The sequence below is a fragment of the Hippoglossus stenolepis genome, chromosome 8, assembly GCF_022539355.2.
Source record: "Hippoglossus stenolepis isolate QCI-W04-F060 chromosome 8, HSTE1.2, whole genome shotgun sequence".
NCBI classification, from domain to species: Eukaryota; Metazoa; Chordata; class Actinopteri; order Pleuronectiformes; family Pleuronectidae; genus Hippoglossus; species Hippoglossus stenolepis.
Genome location: NC_061490.1, coordinates 25328278 through 25350624, shown reverse-complemented (window position 1 = coordinate 25350624; position 22347 = coordinate 25328278). Strand labels below are relative to the sequence as shown.

The window sequence follows — 22347 nt, the reverse complement described above, 5'->3', positions numbered from 1 at the left end:
TCGTGTGGTTCCCCCGGCTGGACTGACCTTTTGTCCCTGGTCAGAGCCAAAGAGACGCTCCTCACTCTGCGAGGCTGAAGACTCACCTGATCAACATGGACGTCACGTTGCACACAAACAAACATGCAACGTTCTCCACATACCAAAGTGTTCACAGACACAAGTTTGGATAACGGTGGACTTGGTCTCATGATGTGTTCACAGACTGTAAATAAAGATGAATGCAGCGTTACTCCCACCATCCAGACTAAATAAGTCTAAATAACGCTGCCATCTTGCAGGGACTGAGGAATACTTATCTCCGTCATCGTACACAAATCTGTTATTATCCACTCTCGGTCCAGGATGCCTGTTGCAGGGTTCAGGGTTCAGGGTTCAGGGTCAGCTGGCATCTGTCCCCAAGGATGGAGACGACAAACTGAAAATCTGAAAAAGCTGATTTCTTCAAAGACGACAATTGCCATTTGTCCGAGGTCCCTGTTACGACTTTACTCTAACTCAGTTTCCTCCGAATTTTGTTTGCAGCACAAAGTTCCCCTCAGCCGTTAAAGAGAAGAAGCGTCGAGTGACACAGAGAACAGCCTTTCTAAGTTCGTGTGTTCATTAGCGGTTTCCTTTTTCCTGTTGTTTTGTCACTCTGACATTTTTCTTTGGGCGGGGGGGGCTGCAGGAAAAGATATGGAAAATGTCTGACATGACATTTGTGTTCTCATTTACAGCCTCTCTAGTTTCAGGCGAATATCCGGACTTCAGCGCAGCAAGAATAATAAACTTTCAGTCCAGTTGAAGCGGTGCCAGGTGAAATAAAGTAATTTAAAATGGTTGTTTTAACTTACAGGAAGATGCATCTATTCAAACTTTGAAACCAAATTGATATGAAAATGTAAGCTGCCCTTTAAAGAACCAAGCAGCAGAACATTTGCCCCTGACTCCAAATGAATCACAGGGAACATTGAAAATGAATGAATGCCTCCCTCCTCCTTTTGTTTGTGTTCTGCTGCAGCTGCATTCATTCTCAGTCTGGACCCAACCGCCCCCAACGGGAGCCGGCGCACCTCAAAGGCCGCTGCTCAGCGAGGCCCGACTATTCAAGCATCCAGCTGTTGTAAACAGGTGCAAGGACATTTTCACCTGAATGCATCCCGGTCTAAAATGCAAAGTCACCCATCCACAGAGACGTCCCCTCCGGAGCTGTGCCCGTCAGAACAGGAGTGCACCGAACAAAACAGCCACACAGACACCGAGGTGGGGGCAGACAACCGGAACCGAGGCCGACGGCAGAATTTAAATGAAATTCAGCTCATACGATGAAAAGTGGATTTAAAAGTTATGCTTGTAGAGCTCTGAGAGCAAGTTCAACCAGGACGACTCCGGTCAACAGCTTCAACGGATCATCACACTGAGTCTTTACCTTCCTTTACCTTATTTGGTCCGGACATTCAGACTTTTCAGTTTAGTCCGAAAATAAAAACATCGGGTGCGAAAGGTTCCTCGGACCAAAGGACGTGTTCTGGGTCTGGATCAAACTGAACCGTGGTTTGGTTCTGAAAGGGAAGTACGGCTTTTTTCTATGCACTTTATTCAAAAAAGTTGGTGAACACATTAACTGAAGTGACAACACGCCCACGTCAGACACCGTCTACAAACCAATCAGAGTCAAGTACAAGTAGACTCCGCCCACGTAGGTGATGACGACAGGATGTACGTATGTCAGACAAAATTTTTAAGTCCCTAAATTACAATGAGAAACCAAAAGTAACAGATCAAGTGAAACTATGGAACAAACACATGAAGCTGGTTCAGACTCTCAGGTGAGACAACGACCTGAGGCTCCACCTACTTTCCTATCATCCAATCACCATCTTCGCTGGAGAACATTTAAACCAACTCACATGTGTCATCTCTCTTCTCTCAGTGCTGTCAATCAACCTGCAGCCACCAGCTTCTCCGATTGGCTTATTCATTTCAGTTTGTTCGTACTTTTCTGTCACTTCCTGTTTTTACTTTGAAGTTTCCAACCATTGTGTGGTTTGCTTGTTTCACTTCCTGTCTTTGCTTTGTCAATTTAGTGATTGACAGCCCCTGACGTGTGTTTCACCTGCGCCTCCCTCGTGTCTGTGCTCCTCTGTCTGTGTGTCTCTTCAGGTCTGTTGTTTCCTCCACAGACTCTAACCCTCTCTGATTAAATCCTCTTTGTCTGCACAAGCCCTCACTGTCTGGGTTCTGCAGTTTGGCTCCAGTAAAGTAACAGATTGGGAAATTAAAGCTAAAATAAGACGTCACATTTATCTTAGAGTTGATCTGTTTTTGCTTTCAGTTATTATCACTGTGCAGGGACGCAGCTTTTTGGTTAACAGACCATAATCATCTGTTTTGATTAAAACCTGCCAGAATAAAATGTTAATTTATTACCTGGACAACCGCTCTAGCAAATTAAATGTCCACTCTGTGGGCCTTAAAAAGCCCCCCCCCCACACACACTGTTTTTAAGGCTGTAAGCAGATTTCCAGGATGCGTTGCGTTCAGCGCTCCCAGTGGGCGACGCTGGGTCGGGGCTCAACCTCGCGTTCAATTTTAATTAGTCCTCCCCCGTTGGATCGTGGTCCTGTGATATGAGCGAGGCGGACTTTACGCTTCGTCTTTTCCCTGAAGCGCAACGCGGAGCATCTGCGGCGCAGGAGGCTGATCTCCATGGTCAAGAGGAGGCCGCGGTCGATGCAGAGGTAAGTGCAAGAAGGTTGTTAAGCAAGTGGGCAACCCGGAATCAGGAGGAGAAGATATATAAATACTAAAACTATGCAGAATTATGATATGTTTAGATACCCACCCTGCATTAAAGGAACAGACGGCATGTGGACACGTGGAGCCTGGAGGCAAACTGGAAATCTGCACGTGGAGTTCCAACCATCAGTGTTTCAGGAGGTGAATGGTGCTCGCTGCAAATTCCAGAGGGTTCAATTAAACCGGGCACGAAAGGGTCAGCACTTCCTGAAATGAACAATGTGGAAACTGATGCCAATTAGAAGGTTGGAATCGTGGCGCTTGACCTTTGGCCCCAGGGAGGAGCTCCTGTCGAGATCCTGGAAGCTGCAGCGGCGCTGACGGGAGTCAATACGGAGGCGTTTATACATTCACCCTGTGATCAGGAAGAAACTTGTTAATCACTTCCTTGATGTTCAGATGTACCTGTGAATCTAATTTGCTTCCACCCCCGATGATTAGAACTGGTGTAATTTGTAGAGAGCGGTTTCTACATGATTAAGCAGAAACGTGAGCGGACTCTCAACAGCACGAGGCCGATTCGCTCCGACAAAAATAAACAGCTGACGTCCGTCGTGTCCGTGAGTGTGAGGAGAATAATTTTTCAGGGTTGGTTACTTCATACTGCTCCTCGTCTGTTTCCCCGTCTCTTTGTGAGTGAGTGTGTGTGTCTGTGTGTGTGTGTATGTGTGTGTGTGTGTGTGGGGGGGGTGTAATATCATTATTTGCTGGAGGAAGCAGCAGAAAACACGATTAACATGAGCTTAGTTTTAACGCTTGTGTCTGAAATGCTGTTTGAGGACATTTTCCTCATTGTTGTCGCCACGCAAACGTCAGTTCATATTGTGGTGAGCATATTATCCCACTTAAATAGAAAACATGTGGTGGTGTCGTCTTTTCTGTTTGTCGCTGGAAATGAATTAGAATCACACTAAATGCAAAAGGTAGAATATGTTGTGTACAATGTGATGTAAAGAGTCTGTGGCCTGAATCTCCTCGGGAGCCAGGAACAGACCAACTGTGCTCACTTCAGTGAAGCAGTATCTCTGCCTCAGTGCTGACTGGCTCATATAATATTTAATGTAATGGTTTTTATCAGCAAAGAGACGCTGGCTCCTGCCCAGCATGCAGGGGAGGAGACTGGGAGCGATGGTGGAGGTGGTGGTGGGGGAGATTCTCATCCTTTTTGTGTTTGCTGCCAGAGACATCTGCTCATCCTGCTGCCGTCCACGGGCCTGTTTCCTCCAACCATTCACATCCTCTTCTTCACAGCAGATCTGGAGCAGGATGGTGAACAGGTAGAAATGTGTGGGATCGTTTTGTGGAAATTAAAACCAAGGAGAAGACTGAATGCTGCTTGTTCCTGTTTCTGCAGCAGCAGAATTAAGAAGTGAAAAACGGAACCAGAGCCTTGATGATGAGGATTAGAAAATCAAACTGCAAATAAATATTTAACAACAAACTTCTCAGAAACATATGAACACTTGAACAAACAGCAAAATAAGAACTATCTGAAATGATAGAAACCATAATATCTGCTTTTAGGACAATCATGGGTTCACAGTGACAATTTTAGACAAATAAATCAAAAGATCTGGAATTGTAATTGTAAATTTAAATTCAGTTCAGGTTTAGATTTTACAAACCAAAGGAATAAAAGTGATGGGCTATATTTGGATATAATTTTAAGCTCTCGATAAGCAGAGTCCATCTGTTGGTCTGTAAGTGAGGGAGCATCAGAATAATTATGAAAATACAAATAAATACAGACGGTGCATTTCCTCTTCCTCCAGTTTTACAAACATTAAACCCAAATATTCTGGATTTCTTCGCCGCCATCTTGTGCTTTTGACGTCATTTGGAGCCAGAGTCTGCTCAAAGGTTATATCAAAGGTTTTATATCATCAAATAACTTTCATTAAAACCAAATTTTAAATATAAACACTTGTACATACATAGAATACTGCAGCCAGCCTCCAGGGAGGAAGTTTGGCTTCACTTGTGGAAGCTGTGATGTCGTCGATCTTCACGGTTCAAACTGAAAACCATTGACTGAGCTGACGGATTTAAACATAAATAATCTGCAACACCTGATCTGAGCAGAATCACAATGTTCTGTCATGAAGGTCGGCCGTAAATTCTTTGATTCCTCTTTTATTGTCTTTCTATTAAACGCTCTCCGACATGGATCTTCTCGGAAGCCCCGAGGCTCCTGACGATTAAAACCCGCGGATGTAAATCTCCGTCTTTATGAATGAGGCCGTGATGGACGATCAGCTGGTTTCAAAGGTCGCACTAATGCTGGTTGATGGAACAAAGCGCACGAGCACCAGTCGACCTTCTGACTTTTAAATCCACGCTGAGGCCTCAGCTGTCGCTTCCTCTAATGACAGTCCGGCTGATGCTGAGTGCACAAATAGTGGTTGGGGTTAAATTATTGGCACCGCCACAAAAAGAGTGTCACTTAAGCTACGAGCATTAAGCTCATTCAATTTTACCTTCGGGCAATTTTTCTGCGCAACCCCTCGTCTAAAAATATGAATTAGAAGTGTCGACGCAGCGCAGTACTTTGAAAAACCTCCTGTGGACGTCTAATCCCCGAAGAGCCAGCCTGGAGACGGATCAGCACGTGACTGATCCACCGCTGGACAAATTATGAATGTGCGGGAACAGCTTGTGTTTGTGAAGCGGGTTTTCATCCTGGTGTGCGTGAGATGGGGGGGGGGGGGTTCTCTCTCTGCTCGGAATCAACACTAATCCCCACAAAGAGATTAGAGGCCAGAAACCATGAATGACTTTGTTTTTGTGACGGGATTCTTTGATAATTTTCTCCTCGGGACGGGACAGAGATGAGAGATGTAAAGGTCAACGGAGGGTTGATGGTGCAACGCCACACACACACACACACACACACACACACACACACACACACACACACACACACACACACACAGTTACTGGGCAGATAACAAGGCTGGATTCAGTGAATGAGTCCAGATGATTATGTTGTTGAACTTTATGAGTTGTGGGTTTTTTAATAATATTAATAATAATAATAGATTTTATTAATAAAGCAAAGGCTGCAACGGTTATTTGATTGGAGGTGGGACATGTCGGTGGACGTTAGAAATTTAAAGCAATCAAACTAAAAACTGAATTTATGTATTTACCAAAGACTGTAAATAAATATGAACGACATGACAGCACCCAAAATGAAGCCAAAACATCGCCCCCTGGTGGCTGGCTGCAGAATAGGTCATAAACTTCACCTCCTCCATGTTAGCAGATGGGACATTACCTTAAATAAATGTTTCTCCTGGATGGTTTCTGTCATTTTGGGTAGTTCTTATCAAATGATCACTTTCTTATACCTGATGGACATTGATTTAAAAAATGCTGCATATCCACAAATATTATTTTTAATTTTTTGGATGTGAGGCATGAATTTCAGAACCCGATTTTCCAAAATGAAAAATCTCCTATTTAAAACATTATCAGTGATTGTCGTCATGAAAGAAGATATTAAAACGTTCAATCACCAAATATAACACAACATGGAAAATAAATAAATGAAGAAAGGAAGAAGAGCAATGTGGTTAGAAAGCAGATGAAGAATCTGCAATAACAAGTTGTTTTGTCTGAAAAACATTTTTCTAATTTACTAAACAAAGAATCATTGAAACTCAGATCAGTCCTTGAACCACCCACACAGAAAATGTTTCAATGTTTTCTCTCACTTATCAATATTCGATTTGTTGAAAACACTCATGTCATGCTCCATTAGTTTGTTTTTATTGACACAAAAAGCAAAATCAATCCCGACCGCGTCTTTAGAAACAACGTAGGATTTATTTGACATGTGTGACAGCCGCCTGTTACCCAGCATGCCCTGTGCTTTCTGACGGTTAACGGTGCAGATCACAGGAAGCACATTGGATGCAGAACCTGCCCCCCCCCCCGAGGCGTGAATGCTAAAGAGGATGATAGCAGCGCTCTGATCAATGCTCTCGCCCTGAACACCTCCCACATGCTGCTCGTCTTCTTCTTCTTCTGGATTTATATGGAGCTTTGTTTTCCACAGTTTTTCAGCCACATGATAAATCGTGTGAGCTGTGAGTTAACCAGTTTATTTTCAATAAAACAGTAAAATATCTCGACAGCTGAATCGATGTCCTCGGAACAAGGAGAACAGATTTACTGTTTTTATTCTAATCCAACTGTTCCTCGTACTGTGTCGGGATGATTCCAATTCAATTTTATTTGTGTAAAACCAAGTTAAGACGTAAATTATCTCAAAGCTTTTTACATCGAGACCTTAACATTATTAAAAATCCCACAGTTACGACTTCGAGCAAGTTTATAAATGATGATGATGATAAAAAACTAGTTGGGAAGTCGTGTCGGGGACTTTAACACAATACATCTCTTAATATTAAAATATTTTCAAAGCTTCACAGGTTGAATACATTTTTCTGCAGATGAATTTGAATAACTTTACTAAACACAGGTCAAACCCCTGTGGTCGTGCCTGTGACTCACTGTGCTCCAGTTTATTGTTTGTGTAGCGTTGTGTCCTTGTGTCCTTGTGTCCTTGTGTCTGTGGCCTGGAGGTCGTCCTGTTTCCTCCGGGCTCGTTCGTCTGCCTCCGATTAACCTACTGAACCGTCAGCTCCTTGTTTTATATTCTGATCCAGTTCCCTTCACGATCACGACCCCGGTTACATGGATACGCTTTATTTTTATATTGAGGAAAAACTGTTTTTCATTGCCTCTGGCAGGGAAAGTGATGTGTTCACCTCTGCGCCCATTGGCTTGTTGTGTGTCTGTGGCCAGAGGCATCGTGTTTTCAGGTTGTGCGACCATTCATCCCATTCTTGTGCAAATAAGATCTCAAAAACAGGACAAGGTAATTTCTTTATATTCATTTGTTCTCACAGATTAACTGATTGGAATTGGTTGGTCGAAGGTCAGAGGTCTGAACAGGGACTTTCTTCAAAATGTGACTAGTTGTCACTTGGACTCAAAGAAGAACTGAACTACTTTCAGGGGTCAAAGGTCAGAGTGACCTCATGAGTCTGGGGAAAATGAAAACTAGTCTGCAACAGCAGGACAGTAATTCTAGCTTGTTACTAGTGAATATTTAGTCCGATATTACGTCTCTTCTGGCTCCGTTTTTGGTCTCCACCAACTCCTGAAGCAAGTATCCGACTCTTTAGCTTCTAAATGCTCCAAAAAGTCTGGATGCAGTGAATTTGGTTCCATAAGACGACTGTTGGGCCTCGGTGTTGCACCTTGATTCACCTGGTGGCAGAGCTGACTTCATTCTGTCTGAATATCACAAATATAACATATTCACAATAATTAACAAAGTACTTTAGTATTTAAAAGTAAGAATCGACATTAAATGGCATAAAGTTTTTTCTGCTGCTCTCATATGAAGTTGTTAGAAAACAGAACACACACTTCTGTTCAGAATCAATCACAGTGACGTATTAGAAATGTGTCGAAAAGACGCTCAGAGTGCGGTTGTCGTGAATCCGAGTCTCCACCGTCTCACGTCTCGTCCGGTGCAGCTGAGTCTCCTCTGGCTGAGGGACCGGACTCCTCCGAGGATGAGGAGTCTCCTTCCTCCGTCTGTTCTCTTCTCAGAATCCATCCGTCACCGCAGCAGCTGAGGCCAAGAGTCAGAGCTGATTTAAAAACCCAGCTTCTCTGCTTCTTCAGCGCTCATCTCACATTCACTGCTCGGAGCCCTTTTGTTTCTGGGTTTGTTTTTTTTTGGAGACTTCACATTGTGCTGGTGAACGTGGACAAAATCAATATGAGAAACTCATCTGGATCCTGGGAATCGAACACACGAGCAGTAACCTGGAAAAAGAGAATCGGAGATATAAGGAGAAAAGGAGAAATAGATTTATTCCCAAGGATTCAATTCAATGCATCACAAGCTGCCTCAGTTTATTAAATGTGATCTGATCGAGTCTTAAAGTCTTCATCCACCTCTTTTCATCTCAGATTATAATTACTTTCTGATTATGTCGGCGAAGGAAATTTAAAAAGTATTAAACTTTCAAAGTTTATATATAACCCATCGACCACAGTGCTGAACAGGCTTGAAATATGAAAATAAAAGAATATAAAAAATACATATACAAACCACAGAGTACATAGAAAGTACAAAAGACATAAAGTGTTAAACAGCATAGATAAGTGGATCTTTATCACAGTTTAAATATCTCATCACCTATCACTTTATTTCTTTATTTTTAATATACAGAAACTTCAGTGTGCGACGAACATTTTAATAGTTTATTTCTCCTGGTAAAATATAATCAAACATTCAGAAAAACTGACAACAAAAAAGACAACAAGTTCTCCTCTGGATCCAGTTTCCTGTTTTTTCTTTTTCCCCCCGACAAACAATCTGAGCTGAGATTGAAAAAAAAGACAACACAGTCTAATCTGCTGGAATCAAAACAAGCCTTTAAAACCTCTTTGGTGTCTGGCGCTCTAATCTCTGCACCGGTCAGTGAAGAGTGCACCGAGTGGAGATCAGGATTTACAGCCTCTGTCCGTCTCTGTCTCCGTCTGAATGAGGCCTGATGTTCCTGCTGCTTAAACTCTATTCACTTCAACAGGGAGCGATGTTAGAATGACGTAATGTGTCCCCGGGGGATGGGTATAGATCGGGGGGGATGCATATAGAAAATGGGATGTCATTGGTTTTTCCCCACCGCTGTGATGTAAGATCACTCCTCGCCATTCCGTTAATAGCGAGGAGGCTGCATCCCGTGATTGGTCTGAGTCAGCGGGTTGGTCATGTGACGGAGCAGAGCATCCTGGGATCCTGCGGTTTTGTGGTTTTGATGGTGGGCGACGAAATGGGGAACAGATGAGGCCCCACACAGGGAAGAGGAAGAAGAGGAAGAGGAAGAAGATGAACAGGTGATGTAAAAGAAGGAAGATAACGAAGAGGATGATGAAATAAAGACGGTGACGAAGACGAGGAAGAAGAAGATGAAGAAGAAGAAGCTGGGCCTGGGATGACATGTCGGTGTGAGCACCACGAATCGATCACATCAACCGGATAGTGGCGGCCATAAGTACAGAGACGCTGTTTCAACATCGGCGTAAAACAGAGATATTAATAGATTTTCTAACGCTCCAGGTAAAAATGGAGCCATCGACCGCTCGGTAACAGCCTTAGTCAGGAATATTGGATTATAAATCTATCACCGCCTGCAGCCGCACACACACACACACAGGTCGTGACCTCCTGCCTGATGGTATGTTCACCAGCGGTGCTGAGATCGGAGGGTGGAGCTGGATAATGGATCAGTCCGACACCCTCATCCAGCAGTCTCATTATCTAAAGTGACCACACAGGAACCGGGAGGGTCTGAAAGCAGCTTAAGACGCTCGCTCCCGCCTGGTGCAGCCCAGCGAGGGGAGACTTCAGAGGAAAGAGGGGAAATCGATGGATGGGACAGATAGTGAGCTGTGAGTGATGAGAGGCCGAGGCTGCAGCCGCTCGCCGGCGGCCGCCGCTGCACTTAACACGCCACAGATCTTAACTCGGCGCAGCTCCCGGGTTCTCTGCACACGAGGGAACGCCGTGACCTTGAGGAAGCTGCGGACTTCAGAGGCCGAGAGCTCCATTAGTGATGCTCATCACTTCATGTTGTGCTGCTGACGACGTTGTAGTTGTGTAACTTCTGACCCACACGTACAACACAGTGGTTTATTACTGTGGGCAACAGGGGAGGGTTGGAACTGAAAGGGTAAAACTCTGCCCCCTAGAGGCAACAATGATTACCTCGTTAAAGACCTTAACGTGGTTCTGGAAATAAAAATCCTTTTCATTTTCTGAATAGAGGTTTTAATAATCAGCTGTAATATTTTAACCATCCGAGGTAGATCTACCATGAGATTGTGAATTTATGTTATTTGCTCCTGTAGAAGCTTTATTCAGGATATTAAAGAGAAATACTACACTACCCACAATCCTCAGGGGTAATCGTACACATAATCAAACTCACGATGGAGTATTAGGGACAAATTGAAAAAAGAAAATGTTAGATTTCCTGAATAAGGCCATAATATTACATCATTAGGTTCATTTAATTAGTTAAGTCTAGTTAGTAACAAGTTTCATAACTTTTGAGCCTTGGCAGCGATATGAGCTCAACTGAGTTCCCTCCAGTTAACGTCTGAAGCAGCGAAGCTTCTTCAAACGTCTGTTCAGCTACATGAATGAGTAAGAGCACGGCCGTGTGTCACTCAACATATGAGGTACACGCGACGCTCCTATATTTAAACATGTGACTCTGACGGCTGCAGGAGTCACACGACATGTTCATATTTACACACAGACCTGACGGACGTTGACTAACAACATGAGGAAGTGTGAGTCCAGACAAAAATAATCATGTCAAAGATATTTTGGCTCCTTCGTGGGCAATGTCGTCAAATCACTTGATGCTCGTGATGAAGTTTTTTAAAATATGTTCATGGACTATTTAACGATTCTTAAGCCTCCGTCCGACACACGCAACGAGCCTGACTGTTCAATTAACCATCAATTATAAATGTTGTTATAATGTTTAGTGGCAACATCGACAACAGTGAATAATAATTGAATAAAAGCTTCATAATCTTGATTATTCTCAAGTGTGTGTTTGTCCTCCACCTGCTCGAACACAAGGTTTTTATATATTTAGATTTTTAAACACGTCTGTAATGGAAGAAAAAACTAAAGTATGAATGAACGTCAGCTTTTCCACTCCGAGTCCTGGTGGACAATCACAATATAAACTTAGTGATGTTCCCTGTACGAAAGAAGAAGTGATCTGTGTTTCATGTATGATGTAAATCAATCAGAGTCGGGGCCTTTAACGTGTATTTGTACGTCTCCGCCAAACATTCAAGTTGCATTTACTTTAATGACTTTAAAGACTTAAGGGGATTCACTTCAACTATTACATTTTGTCATGAACATACATGAAATGTTGAGTTATGCTTTGCACCAATAAATCAGTTCATCCTTGAATTCTGATATGTTGCCTTCACAAGTGTGGGATAGACATTAGGTCATCGTATCCTTGACCTTTAACCTCCAAAATCCAAACAGCTCATCCTTGAGTCCAAGTGAGCAACTGAGCCAAATTTGAAAAGATTCTCTCGAGGCGTTGTTGAGATGTCGTGTTCACAACAACAACAATGATGGAAAACCATAAAACCTGAAGCCTCCGACCACAGATGTGAAAATAACGAAGAACAAAGCTCATGTTTGTGTTTTTAATAGTATAATAAATATTACACTTGATGTTTGAGGTGAGAATGAAGTCCCAGGTTTTTTTTTAAACGTCTTCTTCAGCTCTGCAGCAGTGACTGAGCCTGCAGCTCTTCTCCTCAGACGATGTAACGTGACACCTGACATCATCTGGTTCAGAGACCTTCATCCTCTGAGTGAAACCAGATGTGATTCCCCTACATGGAGACTAGACCCTCCTCCTCAGACCTGGAGCTCCCCTCCAACTTCCTCAAAATCCAGCTCATATAACCTCACACACTGACCCACTGTGCAGCAGAGGACCAGGACGCCAGACTCAGGACTTCACCAAACTCTCAGACTTTGAACTTAAGGTAAAGTTTATTGTTTATTACTGATCCTGATTTACTCTGTTTTGTGAATTTGAGGGAACAACGAATGTACCAACTTTAAACCAACGTGTGCATGAGCTGAACTGCAACAATACAGAACTAGGAACCAGTAACTTCCCAGTAAAAACCTCGGGTTTGACTCTTAACATTCATTCCCTTTAAATTCAGCCTCTGATAAATTCTCAATTCCCTTTTCCAGCTATGAAAGAAATCAGTTTTGAGCAGACGAGGATGAGAGAAAGATCTTTGACCCAGTTGCATCTCAATAGAAGGATTTGTGGGAGTCGGGGCTGCAGCTGTAACTCTGCTCAGTTAATGTTAATGTCACGAGACACAAATGAACAGACTGAAGTCATCACCAGGAGAAACGTCACGACCCGTGCAGCACCAGGCACAAGCCACTTCCTGTAAACTATTTTCACACAGATCATCAGACTGTGACATTTAAATCGAGAGATTCAGTTCAAATCATCTGAAAGTGAAACGTGAAGCAGCTCATTGTACAAGTTACTAGACAAACAAGACGTTTACTGCTTTTAGTTCAGTTCAGCTAAACTCAGCAGAGCGGTGAACTGGAAACACAGTGAGAGGGAGAGTTGATGAATAACAGATGGCAGGAAACTGAGGGAAGGAAAGAAAAAGTTCAGACTGCAGCAAAACTTTGTTTTTGTAGTCGAGAGAATGAGACACAGATGAGAGGAACTCTGAAAAACTGCAAAAACTTATACATATGTAAGTATAAGTTTATAAATAGGAAACACTTGTTTCCAATTTAATTACATTTTAATTTAAATTGATTTAATTAAAATTTTAAATCCTGCTGAGTTGACCCCAACACTTGTCTTGTGTTAACTTACACACGACAATACAAGTTGAAACTTCACAAAACAATTAAAAAGCTTTTTTTAGATGAATTCTTCGTGTTCGGGCTTCGGAGAGAAAATGTTCATTTTCTCCAAATGTGATCGTGTCTGTGCAGAAAATCCAGAAAAGGCGACTTCAGTAATTCCTCCAGACTTTTGTTTGTGTGGAAACTGTTCTCACAGCAGCTGCAGATGTTTGTGCTGAGTCACTATGAAAGTTGTTTTCTCCAGAATCAGCTGTGTGAAGTTTTCGATAGAAATAAAAACTAGTTCCTTCCTCCTGCTCCTTCATCCTCCAGATGAGAGACGAGCGACACTGACAATAAACCACTCGACGGAAACACACGCACAGTAACGTTAATGTGAACATTCAATAAATGGTTTATACTTTTAAAATGCAATGAAGCAAACATCAGAAGCTTTTATAGCCGGAGTCAAAACAAAGCTCAGGGTTCATTTGTCAGTTTGAATCTGAGCCAACACCCGTCTGTTAGTGTAGTGTGGCTGCAGGTAGTGTGTACTAGGTGTACTGGGTGTCGGTGTTGTGTTTGTAACATGAGATCTTGTGCGTTGCTGCTCCTGCAGGATGTTGTCGTGCGTGTGCGTGCTGCTGCTTGCGGCCTCGGCTCTGAGCCACATGGACGAAGCCTTCCTGGACTCCCAGTGGGACGAGTGGAAGATCACACACCTGAGAGAATACAACGGCCTGGTCAGTGGATTCTTTCCTCCTGTTTGTGAAATGCCTCATGACAACATGGGTTAACCTTCAATTTAAATTCTAAAACATTTCACGTCAACATGTTCTGGGAAATTTTAATATCTGAAAACCGCAGAGCTTCTTCCTCTCTTCTTCTTCTCCAAACTTAAACTTCTGTTCCTCTGTGATATGAATGTGAACGTACGGCTGCATGAGTGACAGCGGAAAGCAAAGATCAGAGACGAAGCAGCATGTGGTGAATCATAAACTGCATCTGTGGTGAACATGAAACACATGTACAGAATAAATGATTCTTTTTGACAAAAAACGTCTGCTGTTCCAACTTCTGATGCAAATTCCTAAAGATATAAAAAGTTCTTTACAGTTCATTCAACATGTTCAGGGAGCATTTACCCAGCTTCTCTTCTGCTCTGGTCTCCTGTCTTCAGTCGAGCTTTGTTTGTTCCCTCTTGTCTCTCTGTTCTCCAGCGAGTCTCTCAGCGAGGACGTCTCTGTGTTTGACTCACTGTCTGCCTGCGTCTGACTCACTTTAGCAGCCGCTCACTTCAGAGTGAGTCCGCTCCGTGTCTCAGCCGCTCTGTGTCCGCTGGATATTTACTCTGCTGAAAACTCAGCACATCTTCCTCTTGGAAATTGACACCAGCATCAAATCTCTGGTTGCTTTTTCAAATTATGATCTTCATTATCTCAAGGCTTTAAAAAGTTTTGAAGAACAGTTTCTACAAAGAGCAGCACTGACGACTGTGGAGAGAAAAACCTCCTCATTAACTGGAAGAAACCTCTGGGACCAGAAATCTGCCTCGACCAGTTGAACGGAGAAATTAAATGAATAATCATGGAATATAATAATGAGGGATATTTCCAGTTCAATGACCAGTGCTGTATTTTAACTCTCTGATCTCAAGCTGTGGTGATGCTGGTCACATGTTCTCTCTCTGAAGCTGTGACCTGCACTGAAGCTTGAATAGGAAACGTCTCCGTCCTGGTGACTTCAGGTTAGTTTGTCTCTAATAACGAAACCTCCCTCGAGCAAATTAAACAAATAAACAGGAACTTCAGTTTGCGGCCTTTTGGAAATGAACCTGCCTGAGTTACTGGCTGAGGACGCGGAGGACGTCGAGCTGTCCATTCTCATTGTGCTCGTCCTGCTTTACTTTTACTTCTGTGCTGACTCCATCTGTCTCGCTTCCACTTTGAGCCCAAACACAGAAGTAGAGCGAGCGGTGCTCCTCCCTCACACGCGACGGCACACGGGCTGAAGAGAACACGAAGAATCACTCTTATACACAACGTCTACTCGTAGTGACGATGCAGCAGCAGCAGCTCTGATTCCAGTTCCATCAGAGAGATGCTTCCTGTCTCGTATAAATCCAATAAAACATCAGGTGAATCTCAAACTGTGGAGCGGTTCTCCAGATATATTCTGGACCTGATAGACGTTCAGTCAGTGCAGCCGTCACCAGATGTCCCACATTTCAGTGGAACGGAGGAAATTACTCTTTCCTCTTCCTCTTCCTCTTCCTCTTCCTCTTCCTCTTCCTCTTCCTCTTCATGTGTTTTCCTTCCTGTCTGTGAAAAAGGAAACAAACACAGTTTAGCTGGTGTTAAACATCTGCTTTCTTCGCCTCCAGCCAGAGGTCAGCGCTCCACAGCTGCAGTGTGTGATGTGTGTGTCTGTGTGTGTCTGTGTGTGTGTGTGTGTGCACTTTATCCACAGCGCAGTTTGTGTGGACGTGCACTCACTCGTTTGAACGTGTGTGCGTTCACATGCTCACGATGTGTTGTTGCCAGTCAGCAGAACAGACTCTTCTTTAGCTCTCTTTCTCTGTCGGGGTGATTCTAATCACTCTCCCTCCATCGGTTCCTCGCGGTAATAGAATCTGTCTTCGTGCACAATTTGCATTTTCCATTAGCGGGAGGGAAATAAGACAGAGACAATGATCCTTGTCTCTCCAGTGGGTTTTAAGACCATGGATGTGAAGCTCGGGCGTTTTTTCAGGGAACCAACCAACCAAGCAATTGACTCAATTAAATCCTGTACTGAGACTTTAAGCAGCACTGACATCATGTGAACGTGTTTAACTGCAGCTCAGTCTCTGATTGGATGTAAAAATTCTGTAATAGACAATGATTGCTTAGGACGGTTGTGTTGCAGTAACTATACAAGCAGCTCGAGGGAAACCTGCTAACCTGCACCAGTTTAACTGTCCCAATTAATGAAGTGGGGCACTAACACAGCTTCCTCGTTTTTTTTTTCTTTTCGCTAATTAAAATGTAAATTTGCCCTATTTGTCCAGATTGATTTCTCTCAGCTGTCAGGTGCTGGTGCACGAGTTAAATAAAACTTCAGTTTGACTGTAGGAGAATATTCGTTGATATTTCACGGCCTCGTTATGAAGCCAGAGCTCAGGTGATGTGACCCAGTGAAGATCCTCCACACTGAATATCTGTTAGATGTGTTATATCCTAAAGAAATGCAGACTTCAATACGTCCTCATGATCCCATAATCCTCTGGGGTTTAACGATGCCTTCAGGTGAATCTGTCAACTTGTAAATTGGGAATTACTCTGAGATCACTTCATTTTTATTCCAGATCTTGTTTCGTATTTCGCTGCATCAGAAGGATTAAAATCTAAAGCTTCTCAAACAGATATCCTTCATCTCTCGAGGTGTGAAGAACACATCCATTTACTCTGCTCCTGTGTCTGTGTCAGGGCGAGGAGGGGATCCGCAGGGCCGTCTGGGAGAAGAACATGCGAATGATCGCGGCCCACAACGAGGAGGCAGCGCTGGGAATCCACTCGTACGAGCTGGGGATGAACCACCTGGGAGACATGGTGAGTACGAGGCTGATCCACCTGGAGAAAAGGTGGAAGTTGTGACGACTCCTCAGGACGTCTGTGTCTGGCCTCATCCGTCCCCTTTGAGAAACCTCATCCCACATCCATCTGACTTTAAAAACAAACATGTCCCATAGACAGAAATCATGCATATTACCAGTTTGCATGCAAGAATAAAAACCAGTCTCCACTGGTCTGGGTTGTTATCCATGATATCAGTGGCTCAGTGCAGCTGCTGTGGAGCCTCCACATCTGTCTCAGGTTAATCAAGTAAGACAGAACAAACAGGAAGTATAATAATAAAGCCTGTGTGAGCCATTAACATATAACTACTAACAAATCATTAGTTTTATTACTGATTTATATTGTCTGTGTTCTCTGTGAGGAAACCCCCTCTTCCCTCCAGAGTTTCACTTTATGACATAAGATGAGTTAAAATAAGATAAGATAATCTGAGCTAAATAAACAGAGAAATATAACGGCAGCAATAAAATATACTATGTCAACAAGCTGCATGTAACATATTTGCACACGGACAGATGTTGAAACTGCACAGATTCATTGATTATTGATGATATTGATGTTTAACATAAAACATTACAGGCGTCAGGACAACTTGTAAAAGCGACATAAGACAAAAAAAAAAAAAGTTTCATAGAGAATCAAAGATAAATGTGTAATTATTTGATTTAATAAAACTCTTTGGTATTGATTTTAAAGAACTGATCAAACTATCAATTACTAAAAAGATTGTTGCAGATTGATTTCCTGTCGACCGACTGATCCCTAAACTGTCTCCTGTAGATTCAGCTTCAGTCTGAGCAACGTCTCGCTGTCGGAGCTGAGACCTAAAGATCGTTAGCAGCTCTAACAAGTGATAACTGGTCCGTCTGCAAACAGCCTCCAGTAGCTTCACGTCGTCTTCACACCAGCGTCTCACGTTCAACACATCGCACTGAACGTGTCTCATCTCCAGGGACGTGTTCAGTTAAAGTCTGATCCTAATCTCAGATATTCACCTTTTCTCCTCCTCGGCTGCTGTCGACTCGGTTTCTCTTTCTTCTCCTCGCTCGTGTTGCAGCTCGATGGGAAAAAAAACCCAAATATGATCCGTCGTTAATGATCCTTTTCACGAGGACGCTGTAAAACAAGCTCACGTTGTTTGGGCTCATTCGTCAGGCGTCAGCAACACGAACACACGTCTGAGTTCTGTGTAAATGGAGGATTTCATGTCTGTTTGAGAACAGGTGGCTCGGGAATCAAGGATGTGTTGAAGTGAAATGAGAGAAACGAACAGATGGTGGGAGTTTCCTCCATTAGTGGCCTTTTGGTTTTCAGAGCGACGTGTAATCAAAGCACCGGAGAACTTTAATGAAACTAAAACTTGTTGTAGCTTTTCTACTGTTGATGCACCGTGCAGGAGGAATCATGACATTTCACTAAACTGAGTTAAAACCCATTTCTTCATAAAATACATTTCATCCTCCGTCAGAATCAAATCCTCCGTCCTGCATATCGTCTCTGAATTGTTCTTAAGTCTAAAAATAAATCCTTTCTCGTTCTTTCCCCAAAAAACATTTTTCTCTCACACGATTATTCCAGGAGCCGAGCAAAGTTTCAAACCATCTATTGTCAGCGTGATACAACGTGTAACCTTCGACCTCTGGTGGCTCCTGGTGGTTTTAAACCCAGAGATTCAAACCTGCTGTTGCACAATATCTGAGTCTGATGAAAACGTGATCTGTGTTCACGCAGACGTCCGAGGAAGTGGCCGAGAAGATGACCGGCCTGGTGGTCCCAATGGAGCACGAGCGCAGCTTCACCATGGCTCTGGACGAGAAGGTGTCCAAACTCCCCAAATTTGTCGACTACCGCAAGAAGGGCATGGTGACCGCGGTGAAGAACCAGGTGAGACGGACAAACACGATCTTATCGAGCATCCAGTGTCTGTAAACTGTTGGATTTGGTTGTTTTTCCAGAGAAAAAACCCTTTGATTTGATGTTAAAAGGCCAAAATAACATCGTATAAACTGAAAATGTGAAAAAAATGAGAATGTGAAATGAGTTTACACAATGAAAATACCAAGAAATACAATTAACAGAACATTAACCAGAAATGTATGTTGAAACACAGTTTATTTAACGAACAGGGAAGTGAAAGCTGCAGGTCTAAGAAATATGACAAAAAAAACTAAGTAAGCTTTAAAGAAACCAGATCATGTGACGAAGGCGTTTTCGACCCTCGTCACCGAACGAGTCAAATCACTGAGTCATCTGAGGAATTTAAAGTGAAACCGCCGCTGCTCAACAGAGGAAGTTTTCCGTTCCTGTAACTGAAGTTAGTTACAGATTGAATTTCCTGTTGAGTTTGAGCATGTGATGATGTTTTTTAGGGGATTTTGAGGAAAACTGGGAAAAAAGTTCCCAAGAAGGAAACATAAAAACCTCGTGGATTTCAGAGGAGACACGTGGATATAAAAGATAATATCAACAGGGAATAGGAAATATGTGGGAATGTGAGATATTTACACATAGAAATCATATAACTTATCATTTCTCCACCTTTTGATGCTGTTGCTCTCATGAAATCCTCGTCGTTAAGTGAGTGAGTCGGCAGTAAAAACCCTTTTCATTCATTCCTTCTTAAACAATCCTCCGACACGTTGTTTTCCAGCTGCATCATGTGACCCGGGTGAGGTTTAGAGAAAGTGCTGAATGTTTTGTGTTGTGGCCTCGGAGGAGAGAAAAAGCAAAAAAAAGGGATAAAAGCTTTTGGAGAAACACCTGAAAACCTCCTCCAGTGTTTCTGCGTTCCCAGTGCGATGCTGGAACCTGCAGAAGGAAACAGTCTGCTCTCACTTTGGAAACAAAGGTCTGATGGTTTGATGTAATTAGTCGTCGGGAGCAGATCGGACAGTGTTGTGTTGTGTTGTGTTGTACATCTGTGCTTTGTGCTCACGGGCACGTTGTGTTATTATCAGAGTCTAAGCTCGAGTGTTGATGTTTTTTAATTTGTACTTTTTCTTAATTATCAGCAGAACATTTATAATTGCTCTTTCCTTTTTGTTTGAAAACTCAAACCTTGTGGGGAAAAAACTCGACACAATTATGTGTATTTTATTTTTTATTTTTGTATAAGTGGTTTAATTAAAATTTAAATAAAGTAACTAGTACAACTATCAAATGAAAACAGACTGAGATGAAAGAAGGAGTGTGAAGTTCATGTGGACGCTGTCTCCCCCTGGTGTTCGACACACTGACCTGCAGGTATCATCACTGTGTTGAGTTGTGTCTCTGGAGTAAACGCTCACACCTCTGTGGTCACAGTCTGCCCTCTAGTGGACAACAGACATGCTGCATCTTTCCATCCTCATTCTTAGTTGTTCAGTTGTTTTCCTGCAGTTTCCTCTTGGATTCTATTGTTCAGTGATATAGAAACAAAGCTGGATTCTACAGACACAGTGCTCACATGTATATTCTCTATTCACCCCGCCCCCCCGCCCTCCTGACAGGGCTCCTGTGGCTCCTGCTGGGCCTTCAGCTCCGCCGGGGCCCTGGAGGGCCAGTTGGCCAAGCAGACGGGTCAGCTGCAGGACCTCAGTCCTCAGAACCTGGTGGACTGCGTCACAGAGAACAACGGCTGCGGAGGAGGATACATGACCAACGCCTTCAAGTACGTCCAGGAGAACGGAGGCATCGACTCGGAGGAAGCGTACCCGTACGTCGGAGAGGTGAGCGGGTCGCACTGACACACCGGACTGGTTTGATCCTCGTCCATTTCCTTTTCCTGTGAAAACAGAGAAACGAGAAACTGATATTCTCTCTCCTCTCGTCCGCAGGACCAGTCGTGCAGCTACAACTCCTCCGGAATGGCGGCCCAGTGCAAAGGCTTTAAGGAGGTGCCCGTGGGCGACGAGCACGCTCTGGCTGTGGCTCTGTTTAAAGTGGGTCCAGTGTCTGTCGGCATCGACGCCACGCAGAGCAGCTTCCAGTTCTACCAGAGAGGTCAGAGAACCAATCACACGTCTGCTGACACGACCATTATCATATTATTTCAATTAAAATGGGCCTTTTGTTTATAAGGGGCGTTCAGCTGCAACGTGACACTTCACCACTAGATGTCACTATACTATACTATGAACCTTTAACAACATGTTTGGGGTCTTAGCAGATAGATTTATTTAAAAAGTTGACCTTAAAGAAAACAGTCTGAGCTCAGGGTCTCTCCTCCTCCTCCTCTGTGTCGTGTTCTCAGGTGTTTACTACGACCGCAACTGCAACAAAGACGACATCAATCACGCCGTGCTGGCGGTCGGCTACGGCATCAGCTCCAAGGGGAAGAAGTACTGGATCGTCAAGAACAGGTGGGACGCGTCGCCTGTCTGTCGGCAGCAGGTGGCTCGTCGTGTGACGTGATGCGTCTGTCGATGCCACGTCCATGACAAACCGACGATGTGATAACGCTGTTTCACCCCCGGCGATGCTCGACACCCTCTCACCTCTCTCTCCTTCCTTCTCCGTCACAGCTGGAGCGACACCTGGGGCAACAAGGGCTACATCCTGATGGCGCGTAACCGTGACAACCTCTGCGGCATCGCCAACCTCGCCAGCTTCCCCATCATGTGAGGGGGCGGAGCTCAGAGGAGGACGGAGGAGGACTTCGATCGGACCACATGAAGAGAGCTCCTCCCCAAATCTTAGTTACTAACAAAATTAAGTTCTGTCAACAAACGTGTTTTTCTAAATTCAAATTGAACTTTTCCCGAGTGAATCTCCTCCGGAATCAAACAGGAGTTAAATGTTTTTGGACTCTTGAAATTCAGGCGTCCGTAGAAAGGAGGACGTTTGTTAATCTTGAGTTATTTGAGGCACTTTAAAGCCCTGAAGTCTTTTCAGGTTTTATCTCCAGAGCAGCAGACGTCAGAAAGAACCACGACACAAACCTCCGGGGACGCGACGTTAGAAACTCGTCCCCTCGGTCCCTCGTTCGATCCGCAGACCCGCGGGGAACAAACCGAGTTCCTCAGTGTTTTGTCTGTGAATGTTCAGATTCTTTCAGTGTCATCAGTTTGTGAGGAGGAGACATTGCTGGGCGATGGAGGCTCCTCCTCTTCTCACCTTTCAAATCCAAGTTTGTCACCTGATCACTTTCTTTGTTGTTGTTGTTCTGTTCAGCACTTTTTTTCCGATGATTCAACTGGAAACTGATGTTTTCTATGAACTTGAATAAAGGTTTCATTTTGAATTGGATTGTGTCATGAAGTATTTATTACAGCTAAGATGTCAGCAAGTAGCCAGAAGCGGAAATAACTGGATCTTCAGGACATAAGCAGAAGTAAACTGATGAATTAAACCTGAATCATTAGATAAACACGATAAAAAAACCTACATGAAGCCAATAAACAGCAAAATGTTAAAGTGACATATCACGTAAATATGTGAATATAACAACAAACACAGCTTTTACAATATTAAACATATATAATCTACTTTAGTTGCATT

General features: G+C 43.4%; 1 protein-coding gene across 2 annotated transcripts; it reads left to right on the top strand.

Annotated features, from left to right (window-relative positions):
* The first annotated feature begins 12267 nt into the window (after positions 1-12267).
* Positions 12268-22090, top strand: ctsk (cathepsin K). 2 transcript variants are annotated; one of them, XM_035164220.2, is made up of 8 exons: positions 12268-12405; positions 13872-13995; positions 16720-16842; positions 18601-18753; positions 20358-20576; positions 20685-20850; positions 21101-21209; positions 21372-22090. In XM_035164220.2, exons 2-8 carry the CDS (start codon positions 13873-13875, stop codon positions 21469-21471), a joined length of 993 nt encoding a protein of 330 aa, XP_035020111.1. In that variant the 5' UTR covers positions 12268-12405; position 13872; the 3' UTR covers positions 21472-22090. The 2 variants fall into 2 exon arrangements, with proteins under 2 accessions (XP_035020111.1, XP_035020110.1); XM_035164219.2 differs by lacking the exon at positions 12268-12405 and adding an exon at positions 12886-13155.
* The last annotated feature ends 257 nt before the right edge of the window (positions 22091-22347 follow it).